The sequence below is a fragment of the Pundamilia nyererei genome, unplaced genomic scaffold (genome assembly GCF_000239375.1).
Source record: "Pundamilia nyererei isolate P.nyererei 1_Seehausen unplaced genomic scaffold, PunNye1.0 scaffold00146, whole genome shotgun sequence".
NCBI classification, from domain to species: domain Eukaryota; kingdom Metazoa; phylum Chordata; class Actinopteri; order Cichliformes; family Cichlidae; genus Pundamilia; species Pundamilia nyererei.
The window spans coordinates 126567-144095 of record NW_005187547.1 but is presented as its reverse complement, the minus strand read 5'-3'; the positions used below and the strand labels follow the sequence as shown (position 1 = coordinate 144095).

Here is a 17529-nt window from a genome sequence, read left to right as displayed (position 1 = left end):
CGCTTCACACCACCTGCCAGCCCTCATGGGGCTTACAAAAGTCATTTAATATTTGTTGGAAAGGAAATCTAATAAGCTCTTTAGCTTTGTATAGAATTATGCTTTCACAGTGACAGTGGAAAGACAAAAAAAATCATAAAAACATGCATAAAAAAAACATGCAGTGCACTATGCATCACAAAACACTACAGATCTGTGGAAACAGGTGTGATACTTTATTCCTATATGTAAAAGCATATAGGGATTCATTGCTCTAATCAATTCAGAAATCTGACAGCCTGCCAAACACTCAGCTTTCAGCATAGCTTAGTTTAAGTGAGCTCTTTGATGACCTCCCTGACCTTTCTGCAACAAACCACGGCCATGTGTCTTCCTGTGAGTCAGCGCAAAGCAGGACGAAAAGAGGGAAATGAATGAGTTTTCCTAAAGATGTATTTGCGAGGTCTTAGAGAAAGGCATACAGCGAACCCTCATAGTCATATTATGGGAGTGGTGCATAAATATAAGTTAAGGACATTTTAACACATCAGCCTAGATTGTACTAATCAGATCCTCTTCGAGTACCAGTAACAGTTTTTAATGACAGGTCCTGCATTTGTATAAACAGGCGAGTACTTCAGATGTCACTTTGATGGTCACGTTCAAGCCACTTTAAACTTTGTAAAATTACTCATGCACATGTAGTTTATGTCTCAAATTACATGAGTTTGAAACATTACTTGAGATGGATTAGACAAATGCCAGATGCTCTAGTAATACGTCATAATGATTGTCTGTTTGCCTTTTAGGTCTCAAGTCTGTTCAAAGATGGCACAATAGGGGGAAATATCAACATAGTGATTGTGGGTCTCGTCCTCCTGGATGAAGAACAGGTGAGCGTGTCAGTTTTTAGTCAGAATCATCATTCACCCAGACAACTCAACCCTACACACTAACAATATGTTACCATGTTCTTTAGCTGTACATACCAAGGGGCAAAAAAAATGCAAAAAAGGATCATTTGTATGTTTATTTGTTTGTTTTGCCTGAGGTTCCAGATCTTTTTGGTCCTTCCAAAACCTTCCTGGGGCTGTTGTAACAACTAGGGGCTTTTACAGTTTAAATAGAGCATGTATTTCCCTGGATCTGTGCCACAGGGGAAATTCTCATGGAGTCTAGGAGTAAATGAGCGACACAGACAGAGAGAGACAAACTGTTGGGGTACAGTTGGGAAAAGTAAAGCAGCTTGAGAACAATGGCTTAGACTTTCCAGCCACTTCATAGATTTTAAAATTAAGTATTTATAAGCAGGAGGAATGGTGAAAATACAAAAATGTTCACAGACGTTTTCCTTTGTACACAAAAGAAAATGTGTAAGCCTTTATGTTGTTATCAATATGCATGCTATATGTCTAAGGGATCTTGGTTATTGATTATAAAGACCCAGAGAGAATCTGTAAGTTGGCAGTAAATATATGGATAATAATGCTTTACCTTAATGAAGTTAATACTGTCATCATATCTTTTTATGTGTTTTATGTCACAGAATGGCTTAGTAATCAACCACCATGCAGACCACACACTGAACAGCTTTTGCCACTGGCAGTCCACCCTGGGAGGTAGAGAGGGCCGGCACCATGACCACGCCATCCTCCTCACGGGACTCGACATCTGCTCTTGGAAGAATGAACCCTGTGATACTCTTGGTATGACTTTAAAAACCTCTTTGTTGCTCTATTGCTTGTAAATCACAAAAGAGCAGATTCTGCAACAACCAAATGCCAGAAGGCCTCATTTGAGGCAATAAACAATCCTGTCAATACACCGATCCATCATATTTGCTCAGTGTACCTTAACCTGGAAAGCAAAATCTATCATCTTCTTTATTTTTATGTTTAGTTTTTAACTTTATGTTGAATCCAGATTTATTATAAATGTATTACCAGTTATCAGTATCCGATCAAAAAACAATAACAACAATTTTAGGCTGTTTGGGGTACTTTGTATTTCTGGTGATTTGGTACCATGTTTTCATTACTGATCAAATATTGTTGGTAAGGTACGCTGCCATTGTTTCTGTCTACTTTTAGACTTCTCACAGCTTTAATTAGGGACTTTACAAGAAACAAATAATTGCGAAATCCTCTTAAATTAATAAATAAACACTGTTATACAGGCACAAGTGATTTTGCCGCCTAGCTCCAATAATAGCCATAGCTGCTAGCTGCTACCTTAATGATCATTAAGAGACAGCTAATGCGGCTATAAGTTAATTGTGTGTGCTGGCCAGGCTGACATTTGTGCTACCTGTTTAGAGCTTAATTATTGTTGAAAAAGGGGGCTTTACTCACCTCACGAAATTGTTCATAAAGTGTTGTTCACTGCTGTGATGGACCTGTTCAGCTATGGCGCTATTTTTGTGCCACTATTCTGAGCGCAGGTGCAGGTGCAAGTGTTGCATTTTGAGGAGAAATTTATTTTGAGCGAAGAAAAGCTAAATTTGAGTGAACAAAATTCATGCAAATATGTGATGTCTTGATAAATCGAGCAGATATTTGAAGTTCACACAGCACCATTCTCGCATGAAAATATCTTAAAAGTTTATTTTGTGACCCAGAGTAATATTTCAAACTCCGCCACTCTGTGTTCCTCCGCCACTGCCTCGTTTGAGTTCTGGGCGAAATGGATTCTGGGATATTGCATTTCGTCATTTCGAGCTGATTGGAGACCAAAACAGCCAGTCAGATTTTTTTGCATCCAAGTCTGTGATTGGCTGGTTTTGTGGCACAAATATAACGGTGTAGAGAAAGAGTTGAGCGCGCACGGGTAGAAATGTTGAGAGCGCAGCAACACATTACATGCAAGCGCAAATGCAAAAACTGAGCGAGAGGGGCTGCTATTGTGTGTGTGTGTGTATGGATATAAATTTTTTGCACGCAGCAACGAATTTTGTTCACTCAAATTTAGCTTTTCTTCGCTCAAAATAAATTTCTCCTCAAAATGCAACACTTGCACCTGCATTTTTTTTTTTACGTGCGCTCAGAATAGTGGCACAAAAATAGCACCATATTCAGCTGCTAGTAAAGCAGCAACATGCCTTCAGCATGTTGTGTGAAGTTGTGTGTTAGCTAGGTGAGACAAAGATAACACTGTTGATATCAGTGCTATATCATGCCGCAGTTCATCTGATGCAATAGTAATTAAGTATTTAGTGATAATTAGTATCCGAATATCTATTTTTTTTATTTTTTTTATTTTTTTTTTTAGCCAACCGTATTTAACAGAGATAACAGAAAACCCAGATAGAAATTCAGAAAGTGGACACATTATCAGGTTTTCATTTAGTTTAGAGTGCTTAGTGTTTTTCTACATAGACTAAGCTCAGCTGGCTTGAGCATTCAGACACACGCTGTCTCTGTGAGTGTGCATCACCTAGCACAATAACAGAAGCTTATTTGGGGTAATGACTGTGCAAACACATTCTTATCTTCCACACTGTGAGAAAAAAACTCCCCTTTTTTGCACCAGAAAAACACAAGAGTGTAACTTCCCCAGACCTAAGATTTTACAATAAAGTGTCGAAACCAGCACTAGCCTCATCCATACAGCTGTGCAAGCTTAGATAAAAGGTGTGTGTGTGTGTGTGTGTGTGTGTGTTTGTGTGTCTGTCCAGTCAAAATAAGAATCAGTGCTTTCTAATTCCCAGAAGTACAATGTAAAATAGGCATTAGCACAACCATTCACTGTTTATTTGGATTACTATTAGAGCCCTATTCTTCAATGTTTTTATTCATATTTCAAAACTGTCATATAATATCAATGACCTACCTCTTTCCTAACACAAAAAAGAAATAAATGGTAGTTCTCACAGTTAATCTCCCTTGTTATATTTAATATCATTGCTCACATTAGTTATATACATGAGCCACTCTGTGGCAAAGACTTAGAGATGTAAATCAAACAATATTTAAGGCCAAATTCGCCATGAAACTCTAAGGAAAAAACGTTAAGGGAGGCTCTCGTGTGGATTAGCCTTTTTGATTCAGAGCCAGAGGTTGCTGTAAATGTGAGAGACAGGAGGAGAGAGGACAGAGAGAGGCATAAAGGGAGCTGAGTACTATAAAAGAGTTTAACTGAGAATGAGAGATATGAGAAATATGTGAAGATAGGGAAAGAATGTTTTAAAGTGAAGTAAAAGGTAGCATATGTGACTATATAGAGCACCATATGTTATCATATGGAAGGATTTGAATTCACTGATGTTGTTTGATATTTCCGACATGTGCCCTCCACAAATTCACACCAGTGCGTATCGTTTGAGAAATTTCTCTTGCAATGTAGAGTTAAAAAGCTGAGAAGAAGCAACTTGACAGCAGTTATTTAAACTAACCAATTACAGTTATTTTTGGAATGGCTTTTTTAAACTAATGAAGAATAAAACTTGTATTAAAGATTGCAAAAACAAAAATCTATCACTTCTTTTGCAGGGTTTGCGCCAATTAGCGGGATGTGTAGCAAATACCGCAGCTGTACCATTAATGAGGACACTGGCCTGGGTTTGGCATTCACCATCGCCCATGAATCAGGACACAAGTAAGGGTTTCCAAAGTACATTCAGCCTCGTTCAACCTTGTTCGACAATGAAATGAAAAATGTACCAAAATTTGTTTTAATTCATGTAAAAATAAATAATCTATTAGAATGACAACTTCTGCATTTGTTACATGTGAAGTAGATGATTATGTCACCTGAATTTGTAGATAAAAATCTCTTTTTTTTAACTCTCCAGTTTTGGAATGGTCCATGATGGTGAAGGGAATGTTTGTAAAAAGTCAGAAGGCAACATCATGTCTCCCACATTAGCTGGTCACAACGGTGTCTTCTCCTGGTCTGCTTGCAGCCGTCAGTACCTCAGCCGCTTCCTCAAGTAAGCAATTGGGGTTTTTTTTTAACTTTCATTGTGTTGACTAAAAGAAATTAAACTAGTGTTTTTAAGAATTTTCATGTCTGCCTTTTTGTTAGAGTTCACACAACAAACACAACAACTACATTTTTCAAACTGGCCACTTAATTAATTCATGCATTCATTGTGTTTTTTATTTTTAATGTGTCAAGTGAAAAATTGTACTTTTACCTATATAAAACCTGTAAAAGATTTTATATTTCAAAAGCAATTTTAAAGCTTTGAATGAACAAGAGGCTACATGCAATTAAGTAAAGAATGTAGTTACCATAGCAGCTAATTTAAGCGAAGTATGGTCCTACGTTTCTCTTAGTGCTCTTTTACAAAATGCACTTTTATTGTGCATCAAGATGCATGCTTGTAAAAGCCGTAAGTTTGCATGGCAGTTGGTTTGTGCACTGTTCTGCTTATAGCCTGCTCTCCCAAGCGGGAAAACAGCCATCACAGACAACGCGCCCATGTGTCTGGACATGTTTCTATTTGTCTGTGGATGTAGGTGTGTGTGTCTGTGTGCGTGTATACTTGAAACTAGATAGCTCAGAGTCAGTGCCCACCACTAAATTTACCCGTGTGTTAGCTGAACTGTCAGGTCTCCCCTCTCAGAGTGGCGGAGACAGACAGTGTATTTCCTCGCTGAGTTATTAGAGCTGGGATGACCTCAACCTCGTTAGAGCTGTCAGTTTTATATTAAACTCCCATCACCTCTTGAGGTCACATGGAGGAGAGCGCTGAAACATTAAACCATCAAGGAGTCGTCATCTTGCATTATTACTGAATGATATTATTGCTGAAATGTTGTATGTTTTCCTAGCTGCAATCATGAGACTCCACAGTGTCTCCTTCATCTGCTATGGAGAGAAGCGTTATGTCAGCCAGCAGAGTTTATATTACACTCACTCTAGATCTACTTCTCTTCAGTCAGCCATGACAGACAGGCCGGACTGTACGCATGGTCAGATGCTTTATCCCTCCATGCCTAACATGGATGGATAATCTTCACGTCAGTGAAAGCAAATTCCTTAAAAGCCACTTGAAGTTGTTTTTGTTGTTGAAGCTGGTGAAACCAACCAGAAAGCTTCAAGATCCCCTTCTCTCTCAGATTCCTCTGAGAAATGTGCTTATTTAGCTCCTTGCTGAGAGTTTAAGGAAGGAGTGAAGCATTTGTAGCAACTGATTAGGCAGAGAAATCAAGCTGGAAAGGATGTGTAGCAGGTCTAAAGAGTACTTTGAGGAGCTGAGGAGTGAAGAAAATGAGAGGGCAGGAATGGATGGATGGAGCACAGGTAGTGAAGTGCAGTAGGGACTAAGTGAGGGAAGCTATGAAGAGGATGAAGAGCACAAGGAGAGGTAGTCCAAATGGCATACCTGTTGAGGTATAGAGATGTTTAGGAGAAAGGGCTGTGGAGTTTTTAACCACATTGTTTAGCACAAGCCTGGGGAATGAGAGGATGTGTAAGGAATCGAGAAGAAGTGTACTGTGCCAGTTTGCAGGAACAAGGGTGATGTGCAAAGCTGTAGTAGGTCCAGTGGGATAAAGCTGATAGGGCATACCATGAAGCTCTAGGAAAGAGTTGTTGAAGCTAGGCTGAGAAGAGAGGTGATGATTAGTGAGCAGCAGCATGGCAGAGAAGTGCACTACAGATGTGATGTTTGCTTTGAGAGTGTTGATGGAAAAGTTGAGTTGCACTGTCTTTGTAGATCTAGAGAAACCATATGATACAATGCCAAGAGAGGAGTTGTGGTATTATACGAGGATGTCGGGAGTAGCAGTGAAGTATGTGAGGGTGATGCAGGACATGTACTGAAGGTGGACGAGTCAGCCATCTAAAGCATCGGACAGTGCACAAGAGAGGTGAAGAAGAGAGTGCAGGCAGGGTGTAGTGGCTGGAGTATCAGGGGTGATTTTCGACAGAAGGATAATAGCAAAAGTGTAAGGACAAGTTTATAAGATGGTAGTGAGACCTGCTATGATGTCTGGTTTGGAGACAGTAGCACACAAAAAGACGAGAAGCCAACCAGAAGTGGTAGAGTTGAACATGCTAATATTTTCACTAGGAGTGACGAGGATGGACCAGATTAGAAATGAGTATATTAGATGGACTGCTCAGGATTTGCAGTTTGGAAAGAAAGTTTTAGAGTGGAAGGCTGAAATGGTTTGGGCATGTGCAAAGAAGAGAAACTTGGTACATTAAACAGGGGGAGCTGAATATGGAGTTTCCATGCAGGAGGGAAAGAGGAAGAGCACAGGAAAGATTTCTGGACAAAGAGAGGACATGCAGAGGAGACAGAGGACAGAGGAGGATACTAAAGATAGGGTGAGATGCAAGCCACTGCAGCAACCCCTAATGGGAGCAGCTGAATGAAGAAGAAGCTCGATCAGAGTTGCAGAAAAAGTCTCTACAAGGTTTGCAGATTGTGACAATTTCTAGTTAGCTTATCTTAATTTAGCATAGCATTTCTCAGCCTAAAAACTAGGACAGGGAAACTGCTTGGCCGGCTATGCTAAAGTAATAAAACCAATCATTTCCATCTGTAAATCAGATATACTACATTATATCTTGTCAGTCATAATAATCAAATGACAAACAGCATGCAAAATGTTTCCGTTTTAGAAATGCAGTTAGACAGACTTTGTTACTTACGGACTTAATTTAAAATTAAGCTAATAGGAAGTTTGCAAGCAGCGAACATACTGTAAACATAAAATGTGTTTACAGTATGTTTGTTGGACGCTGGTTTGTTTGATATGTTTGGTTGACACTCAGCAATGCTAATCAAAAAGTCTTGCAGATAAATGTTCTTCAGCTATGAGTCTGCTTGTGACCAGTCTTATCTAAACCTTTTATGATTTTTTTTTTCAGCAGTTTGCTGTCTGTGTTTTATGTGCCAACAAAAAAATAGATAGATATAAATAGCCCTCGGTCTGGATGGGGTGAGCCTGTAGATCCTGAGGGAATCATAGAAAAGAAAGGATGCTTTTTTATCTTTAGCTGATGAGAATCTTGTGTACATTTTTTAGGGAGGGGGTAAATTTTGTCTTAAGCCTCTTGCCCTCAAGAGATCCTACAAATCATTTTGTAATTTTACTTGTGAATTACATTAAGTCCTCCCAATCTTTACTTGAGTCCTTGCTGATGTGTGTGATTACACAGTACTGTGAATGTAATGTATTTTTCAGAAACCATATTATGTGAATAATGTAGAATACCAGAATATTGCACTTGTAGAACAGACATTGTTCTCTTTAGACACACAGGGCCCATAAAGCAATGGAAGATCTCACATATACACACACAGACACTCATACACTCTGCTAAAGCAATCAGGACCACTCACTAACACAATGAACCATTCCAGCATATTTTGCCTTTTCATGCTCTTTCCACCATATTCTTGTATTATATTCCCCGACTGCAGCGTTTAAGCTGTAAAACATCGCTGTATAGTAACCAGTGATATCAGTTAACATTGGAAACCCCCTGCTGGTGTTAGGATATGAGCGATATGGGCAAGGACTTTTTATGTCTGTCATAATTGAGTGTCTGATGCATTAAAACATTACCCACAGGTTTTGAGTTTGCCAACTTGTTATGTTACCATAGCTACACTTTACAGTTTTCACTGTGCTGGGAACAATGGAACACGTGGAGTGATGCTCGCTTTTGGAATTTCTATGTGCACAGCAGGCAGTCTCATATGCCAGCTACTTAACTCTTTTTTGTGCTTTTCCTTTGCTATCTCCCTATCAAATTCCCCAGTTCTGCCCAGGCTTTGTGCCTATCAGATGAACCAAGAGCAATCACAGAGTATCAATACCCTGAGAAGCTGCCTGGCGAGCTGTACGATGCAGACACACAATGCAAATGGCAGTTTGGGGAGAAGGCCAAACTCTGCACCCTTGATTTTAAGAAGGTAATAAAACTGATTTGGACTCTCTTATGCCATCTAATGCTAATTTAAAAACAGGTTTATAATCCCAGTCAGGGATTTTATCACCACATCTACTGGAACGTGAGCATTTGATACGTTTTTTTTAACAATCATGTGTTGCTAGTTAGGGGGGAAAAAAGTCAAAGAATGCAAGAGTGGGATGGGATGAATGAGGTAGAGGAAAAATCAAATAAAAAGAGGAAGGAAAAGAGAAACTGATCCGGGTTACATGCCCTTGTGCATGTACACACATATGCATCCACACACAAAGACTGAGACTCGAAGACTGCCCATGATATACTGTACTCACTGGGATAGATGACTAAATATATACTGGAGCATTGCCAGTGGGAATCTCTGCTCGTTGCTCTCCCATTGTCTCATTGCTGCTGATCTTACTGTTAGAAATACTCTCCCAGATAATCCGAATAGGGCTTTAAATACTTGTTAAATGTAATCAGTCTTAAAATATAGTATCCCACCTGAACCTCAGTTGAGCCAAAGCTGCACCTGTATTGTTTGAACCATTCAGGCAAGGGTGTTCTCAGTGTTTAGATGAAATACAAAGCTCTCTGAAGAAACAAACAAGGTTAAACCATCCATCTACCCCACAGACCCTTAGCAGCCAATAGTTCATTTTTGTCACAGACCCTCTAACAGATTATTGTGACCTTTTTTGTATACTACAATGGCGCACATATTTGCAACACCATAGCATTTAGTCACACACAGGATAAAGGTTTCTATTTGTTGCAGTCAAGTGGACCAGTATAAAAATCTGATAATGTATGTACTGCAATTTTGTGCTTTGTATTCATTTATTTTAACATTTTATTTTAACCTGTCTTGTTCCTTTGTCATTTTCTGTGTAGCAAATTTTCTTCATCTGGAAGATATCATTACCAAAAATGATCAACGATAAAGCAAGATGGATATTTAATGCTTTGTAATAAAGTTACTGCAGTATGTATCAAATATGTTATGTCTGCAGTATGGGACTTGAAGCAAGTGACTTTTTTAATTTATGCTCTAAGAAATGCCAGTGCCAGTAGTAGCTGGCTTTGAATCCTAGCTCTTCTGCACATGCTGCCCTTCTTTGTGTGCTTATATAAATGTCTGAATATCCGTGGATTATTACATCTATAACATATGCTTGTGCACCTGGTAGCAGCAAGGTGCTCTGGACTGATAAATCTCCAAGCAGCCATTACACTCACTGTCTTTCTGAGCACTTGTTACGCATAAAAAAAAACAGCCCACAAGAATCGGCCTCAGCGGCGCAGTTCATGGTGTAATGAATTCTTTTTTCACTAAACTTTTTGGCAGCTGTTGTCAAGATAAGGTACCACTGGAGGGAATAAATGATACTCTCTGCGGTTAGATAGGGATGGGCTATTCTATAGGAAAAATTGAATAATGTTAATGGGCGTTTTTCTTTCTTTCTCAGCCTCTGACACACTGTACATCATTTCTCTCTGTCTCTCCTCCCATCGCTAACCGCTCTCTGCCATTATTTTACTGCTACAAACGGCCCGAGCAAGCGAAACAGATGGACAAATAGTCCTTGGGATGAATTCCATGGTGGCTTTTGGCAGCAGCAAGCTGAGGCTGAGGTGTGTGTCAGCATCTGCACTGAGTTGTCAAAATCTGATATAGTCATTCAAATAGCAACAGAGTAGACATGTTAAAAAGCAGCAGGCTGTGTTTCTCAGGCAATGCGAGCAGGGAAACAGGCCGGTGCTCCCAGCTGAATCTTTAATGACTGAGTAACACAGCCATTACATCATGTAAGTTTGGTAAAACAGTTGTGCCCTGTTAATACTTTGTCCTAATCTTCATGTTCTGTGTTACTTCTTCACTTTGGTGTTTCACTTCCTTAAAGCTGAAGATCGCTACGTCGATCCGCAACAGAGATGATGTTGGAACCACTTAGACCAGAATTTATGTATCGATGCTGATGTCTTTACCGTAGCTACTGAAGCATAAATATTTTGGAGATTCACATTTGCTGCACACGGGAAGCTCTCCAGAAAATAATTATTCAGACAGTTGCAGATTCAGCAAGATTCCTTCAACATGTTTTATTAGCTCTCAAGAGGCAAAATCAAAATGCTATTACAAGTGATCATTTTTCCCCACTGCAAGCTTTGTTTACAGCTATTGTGAGGAGGATCGTGATGATCCAGTTTCTGGAATCTGGAGCAAGAAGTAAGTTAAGGTTTCCATGTTTCTCTCTCTTATGTTGTTCCAGGATATCTGCAAGGCTCTGTGGTGCCACCGTGTTGGGAGGAAGTGTGAGACCAAATTCATGCCAGCTGCTGAGGGCTCTGCTTGCGGCCCCGATATGGTGACTTAACACATGATGTAGTGCGTGTGTGCGCATGTGTGGGTATGGCGATGTGTTTGGTTAAAGGGGTTGACACTCACAGGCTTTTTCACCTCAAGAGTGGCATCACATGAGTGGCATGGGAGCCGCTGACTTCTACTGGAATCTTTTATCCATTTCCTTAGAGGCATTTGAAGTGGAAGACAGTTCCAACCACTAGCAGGAAAATGAAGATACCTTCTTCAAAATGTCATTTGTACACTGGAAAAAAAGTCCACAATCTATTCAGGGCATAGAGTTAGCTTTTAGTCATATCACCAATAAGATAACCTTTGTTCCTTGATAGCCAAAGGAGCCAAAATGTTCCTCCAATTGATATGGCATTTAGCAAACATTGCCTTTATTCTTTAGGACAGCCTAAACAAGAGCCCCACACACATTTCCTCTCAGTTTTGGTGAGAAAAATACCATCCAACAGAGTAACACAACTCAGTAAGAGAGTTTTACTCTGTTATGTGTGCTAACTTAAGAAAAGTGGATTTAAACACGTCTATTGAAAAATGACTTCACTCTCAGGGCAAATTCTCCTTCCTGCATATCAGTTGCCCTAGCAGTGTTTTGGCAGTGTGCTTCTTTACATTACCAAGCGTGTAAAAGTATAAGCGGGGGAAAGCTTGTAAAAATGGGAAACACATTCTTTGACTTAGGGATACCACAGACCTTTAAGTCAGTAAGCTGCAAAGGACAATAAGCCATAGCTATGAATACACTGAAATAGCAACAATGATGTGCATAGCCTTATAAAAGTAACATTTATTGAGTGTTTTATTGTTATGTAGTGTTAAGTCCAGCTATTTGAAAGCAAATGGCTTGAACTGAGTGATACTACACTTGTTTTAACTGCTTTTTGCTTACATAGCAATGGCCTCATATCCCAGCACAGACTATTTAAGTTATTTTCAAGCCAAATCAGCAACTTTACTTTGATTTAGTACATTTGAGGGTAGTGTAAATGAAAACTCCTTTTTTTTCTTTTGCTCTAGGTACCACTCTGTCCTTCCTTCTTTTACCTCAGGGAGCAGCTGCAGTTCGTTTGTTGCTGATGTGGCAGAAATATGCAATTGGCTTGGATCCAAAAAGCAATCTGCGCTCTTTATTTATTCTTTGTTTTCTTTTTCATTCTTCTTTTCAAGATGATTCCCCCCCGAGGCTTGCTCTTTCTCTTACCCTCACTCCCCTGACAGCCTCTCATCAACGTTTGCATCTCAATATATTAAACTTGATGGTTTAATCTCGCGCTCCCCCTCCACGGGAAAATTAACCAAGCACAAACACTGACTGTCTCACATAGGAATCTGTGGCACTCAGCCGCAGGGGGAAAACTGAGGGGAAATCAGCTGTTCTAGTTCTTAGTCAAGGACCATGAGATTAGTTGGTGAGGTGTGCATGAGTCTGCATATGCTGGCGTGTGGGTCTGTGGTCTCTTGTGTAGTTATTGTTCACATAGTGAGAACAAGAACAGCTGCATATGTTCGATGTATGGACATAGCACAGCTTATGCAATACCAGTGTGTGTGGAATTCTGGGAGAAGAAGTACACTGAAGCTGATTAATGATTCGGCCTTTGATGTATGTACTCGATTGTGGCTTTGAGTTTTCCCTGTACGATCACCATCATTGCATGCAGTCCAAAGAAGTGCAGAAACATATTTAAAGATTTTTTTTTTTTTTTTTATCCACTATCGTGTAATCTTCGGTTTTGCCTGCTGCCTTAAGGGACACATTTGGCAGTGTTCACTGCTCGAAAGCTGCTTGGTCAGAAGCAGCTAGTAACACTATATGCACATGGCTTTTCAGTCCACCAGAGATCAGAATGAAAGAGAAATTGGTCTTTGAAAATTGAAAGAGCATGAGATGACCTTGAAAAGGTTTTACTGGTAGACTGTGAACATGTAACCAGGACTGGGCCACAGTTAAAAAAAACACAAAACAAAACAGTACAGTAAGCACAGTAAGTCATGTCTTGACGTGGCAGAGGTGAACATAATAAGGCACATTTGCAGTGCAATCAAATTAAGTATTAAACAGATTTTAATCTCACTGCTCTTCTCTGCAAAATCTCTGTTAAGTCCAGTCCCACAGACTTGCACGGATGTTAGAATAGCACTTGCCAGTGAGTTTGCAGCCAGCATGTTCAGTGATCCTATTAATGACCGCAGCACACTCTACCTAGAACAGAGCATTCCCCATAATGAGAAATGCATGCCACATGCTACATATGAGAAACGGTAAAGATGCACGATGCTGCAGTCTGATTCTGAGTTCACTCGTGATTAAGATAAAAACGGGTCTAGTTTTGACAGTTTCTATTTGAACCCCCATTCTGCTGCATCTTTCTCTTTCCCATAAATCAATGCTCTTTTGTTCCCTTCAGTGGTGTCGTCGGGGCCAGTGTGTGAAACAGGGTGATGAGGGTCCAAGGCCTCAGCATGGCCACTGGTCAGAGTGGTCCTCCTGGTCTACATGCTCTAGAAGCTGTGAGAGCGGCGTTACATATCGTGAGAGGCAATGCAGCAACCCCAGGTAGGGAAAGACAAAGCAATGGCCTCTGACATTATATTTACATAGAATCTTACATAGCATTAGAAAAACATAAATGTACAAGTGACTACAAACTTTACTCAAAACCTCTTCTGTCTGTATTGCTAGCTGACAGTTAACACAAAAACTGAAGCGGCACCTAGTTTTCTCTATATTTAAAAGTCCTCACATCCACTTGTCCTTAGTATCCTTTTAAAAACTTTTAATGATTTTTAAGCCAGACTAAAATAATTTTTGGATTTTAAATTAACTTAGGAGCGTCCTGGAATGGGAGTCTTATCATTGATATTGTTTTAAGTATCACAAATAAGTGTTTGTGTTCTAATTAAACAATTAAGATAAGAATTAAGAATAATGATATACTGAATGATTATTGAGCTTTAGATGTGTTTCTAGACCGACTCAGGACAAACCTTGTTAGCTGTTAATCCTCGTATCCAGTCTTTATGCTAAGCTATATGCTAACTATCATGCCAGATAATACCACACTAACACATGTCCTCACAGCAAGTGTTACTTTGAACTACTACTGAATACACTACGAACAGTTCTACTAAATGGTGTTAAAAGTCTACTAAAAGTCATCATCTGTCAAAGTATAGTTTTCTAGTTGTATAATTTCTTACTATAACATGCAGAAGACTTGGATGGCCTGTGGTACCTCTGATTGTTTGACTAAGGGCCAACAGTATATTAAGAATTGTGATTAAGTCACACAAGTCTGTCACTTATCTGCTAATTTAGCCCCCAACTCATCAGTCACTCATGATTATTGCCACTGTCAGTCAGTCAGGGGCCCCTATTCCAAATGCTGGGACTTCCTTTTTATCATGTCATGCCAAGATCCTGACAAGTGGTGGGCTAAATTAGACAGAGAGTGAGGAGGAGAAAGAAAGACAAGGAAAGGAAAGCTGGTGGTGAAGGGTTAGAAGGACAAAGACAGGCAAGTGGAATGAAGTGGGAGGAGGAGGGGGGGATGACAGAAAAGGGATTAAAAAGGTGAAAGATGAAATGCAGAGATATCAAACGAAAGAACACAACACAGAGAGAGTGGTTGGAGAGTTTGCAGCTGTTTTTGTCCCATCCAAGAGATTTTTAGGAACATAACCCGAGGATATACACCTGTGATTTCACAAGCCTTCACAAAGGCACACTTATACACACATATGGAGTGAAACATGCTCATGGATCAACACAATCAGAATTTCACAGACTCTACAGATAAAAACTATCTTAAATGTTTTATTACCATTAACATTATTTCAATACTTTGCACTCTACTATCACCCATGTTTGGGGTTTCAACACGAACATACAGTCACAGATAGAAGATGAAGAAAGAAGATCCATAAAATACTGGAAGCATGTTATTATGTGTTTCGTGCAGAAAAACCTTGAATTCTACACGTTTAAATCCATCTCTTTAGACCGGCATACGGAGGGAAGTTCTGCGAGGGTTCCTCCAGGTCATACAAACTTTGCAATACTGAAGACTGTCCCAGGAACACCATTGACTATAGAGCACAACAGTGTGCTGAGTTCAACGGCAAACAGTTCAGAGGCTGGTACTACACTTGGAGACCATACACTAGAGTGGATGGTGAGAAAGCTTTCCTCTTAAATTTGAAAAAAAAAACTTGTAACTAAAGATTATTTGAAATGATAAAAGAGGCCTTTTTTATGGCCATTTTCTTTTTCTTCCAGATCAAGATCTATGCAAGCTCTACTGCTTTGCTGAAGGTTATGATTTCTTTTTTGCCTTGGCCAGCAAAGTTAAGGATGGGACACTCTGCTCACCAGACAGCTCTAATGTCTGCATTGATGGACTGTGTGAGGTAATGTTAAATGTTAAGTTGGAAAGTAACATGATGTGACCAAACATTGATGTCAAAGTGCTACATTTATGTATAAGGCGTGCAGTCTTTCAAGTGGCTTCATGAAGTTTTACAATGGATGTAAGCAGTAAAGAACATCAATAGACTCTTTTATTTCTCCTGCTGTCTGCTACTTTAGGTGTAATGAATAGTAAAATATTGACCTGTCACCACGTACATAATAAATGTTGGAATTTTGTAAATGTTGTAATCGAATGCGTACCGTGACGCAGTCTTGTGTTTTTATGTGTGTGAGCTACACTGTCATCAAAAGCGCTGATGGTTTTCTTCCACAGAGAGTTGGCTGTGACCGTGTTTTAGGCTCCACAGCTGTGCCCGATGCTTGTGGGGTGTGTAAAGGAGACAACTCCACCTGCAAGATTTACAAAGGACAGTACACAAAACAGCATTTTACTAACCGTACGTCACAAATGAATTATTCACTTCATTGGTCTTTAGCGATTTTATTGGAAATGTTTTAAAACCTCATATTTGTTTTCATGTCCCACAAACTTTGTATGGTGCAGTCCTCACCATAAAATCTGTGTAGCCTAATATCATATTATTAACATTTTGTTTTGTTTGCTGGAGTTTTATGCCACTTTTAATGCTTATTTAAGGTCTTCTAATATTTCTCAGAGTACTATGCAGTGATAACCATCCCAGCTGGAGCTCGGAGCATCCGTGTGATTGAACTGAATTCCTCCACCTCCTACTTGGCTGTCAGGGACACACATAGACGCTACTACCTTAATGGCCACTGGACCGTGGACTGGCCTGGCCGACACCCCATTGCTGGAGCAATTTTCGAGTACAAAAGACCATATAACAGACCAGAGAGTCTCATATCAGCCGGTCCCACCAATGAGACTCTAGTAATAGAGGTAGTAGGTCATTGGTCTCAGTAACATGATTAAGACCTACTTTCCTTCTCCTTTTTCTTTGTGACTTACTTGCCTGTTTATTACCTTTTTTCCTTTAGGTGCTGTTGCAGGGCTGGAATCCTGGTGTGCATTGGGAATATACTCTAAAGAAAGCTGATGAGAAACTGATGAAGAACCGCATCAAGCACAATTATACATGGGCTATCATACGCTCCCAGTGCTCAGCCACTTGTGCTGGAGGTACGAGCAAACATTAAAAAAAATGCAATGTCTTTGTTTTTCATTTTTATTTTTTTGGATTTATGTTTGTTTTTTCATAGATGCAACTTTTTAAGAAGCAATTTAAAATCTGTTGCACTGATGAAAAAGCACGCATCACCTCTAATCTTGATCTAAAACCGTAAATGAGGAGGACAATTTGTAGATCAGTAGACTAAGCCTAAAGCTTAGTTCTTGCCTCTCTGACCTTTAATCAGTCTTTTAGCTCCAGGTTAAATGGAGACGAGCGTGTTCCCATCATTACTGAGGGGACATTAGAGGCTCTTGGTTCAAACTGATGGGACCTCTCCTTATTCAGCTGGAGACTTGCTATTACAAACACACACACACACACATTGCAAGCACACACATGCCTGCCTGCGACCAGTGGCCTTTGTCCCCTGGGCAGGTAATTTGTGGCCAGAGGTTGAGGAACAAGGGTGCATTGTGTAGGCATGGCTATATTTGTGCATGTGCGCTTTCTTAGCGTCATCACTGTGAACAAAGCTCTTAGTGTAGAATTCCTATTGATTGACCCTTGAGGTTAAAGTTGTCCACCCCGGTCTGCTGCAGTACCCCCTAGCCACCTCCACCTCAATGAATACTGATTGCAGGTTGTGATGAGTTGAGAGTCTTTTGCTTTATTAAAGAGTGTGACTGACTAAGTGACCTATATTAGCTCAGATGTACAGACTGACTCTGCCTAAGTTAAAA

The 17529-nt window shown here is 39.8% G+C and overlaps 1 protein-coding gene across 1 annotated transcript in view; it reads left to right on the top strand.

Moving 5' to 3' along the window:
* adamts16 (ADAM metallopeptidase with thrombospondin type 1 motif, 16) overlaps positions 1-17529 on the top strand; it is a 48879-nt gene that overhangs the window by 17768 nt on the left and 13582 nt on the right. The window contains exons 6-17 of the mRNA XM_005744615.1: positions 789-872; positions 1526-1685; positions 4467-4572; positions 4769-4906; positions 8701-8854; positions 11124-11219; positions 13633-13781; positions 15227-15399; positions 15504-15634; positions 15970-16093; positions 16313-16557; positions 16656-16797. Coding sequence (XP_005744672.1) covers positions 789-872; positions 1526-1685; positions 4467-4572; positions 4769-4906; positions 8701-8854; positions 11124-11219; positions 13633-13781; positions 15227-15399; positions 15504-15634; positions 15970-16093; positions 16313-16557; positions 16656-16797 — 1702 coding nt within the window. The remainder of the gene's footprint in view (positions 1-788; positions 873-1525; positions 1686-4466; positions 4573-4768; positions 4907-8700; positions 8855-11123; positions 11220-13632; positions 13782-15226; positions 15400-15503; positions 15635-15969; positions 16094-16312; positions 16558-16655; positions 16798-17529) is intronic.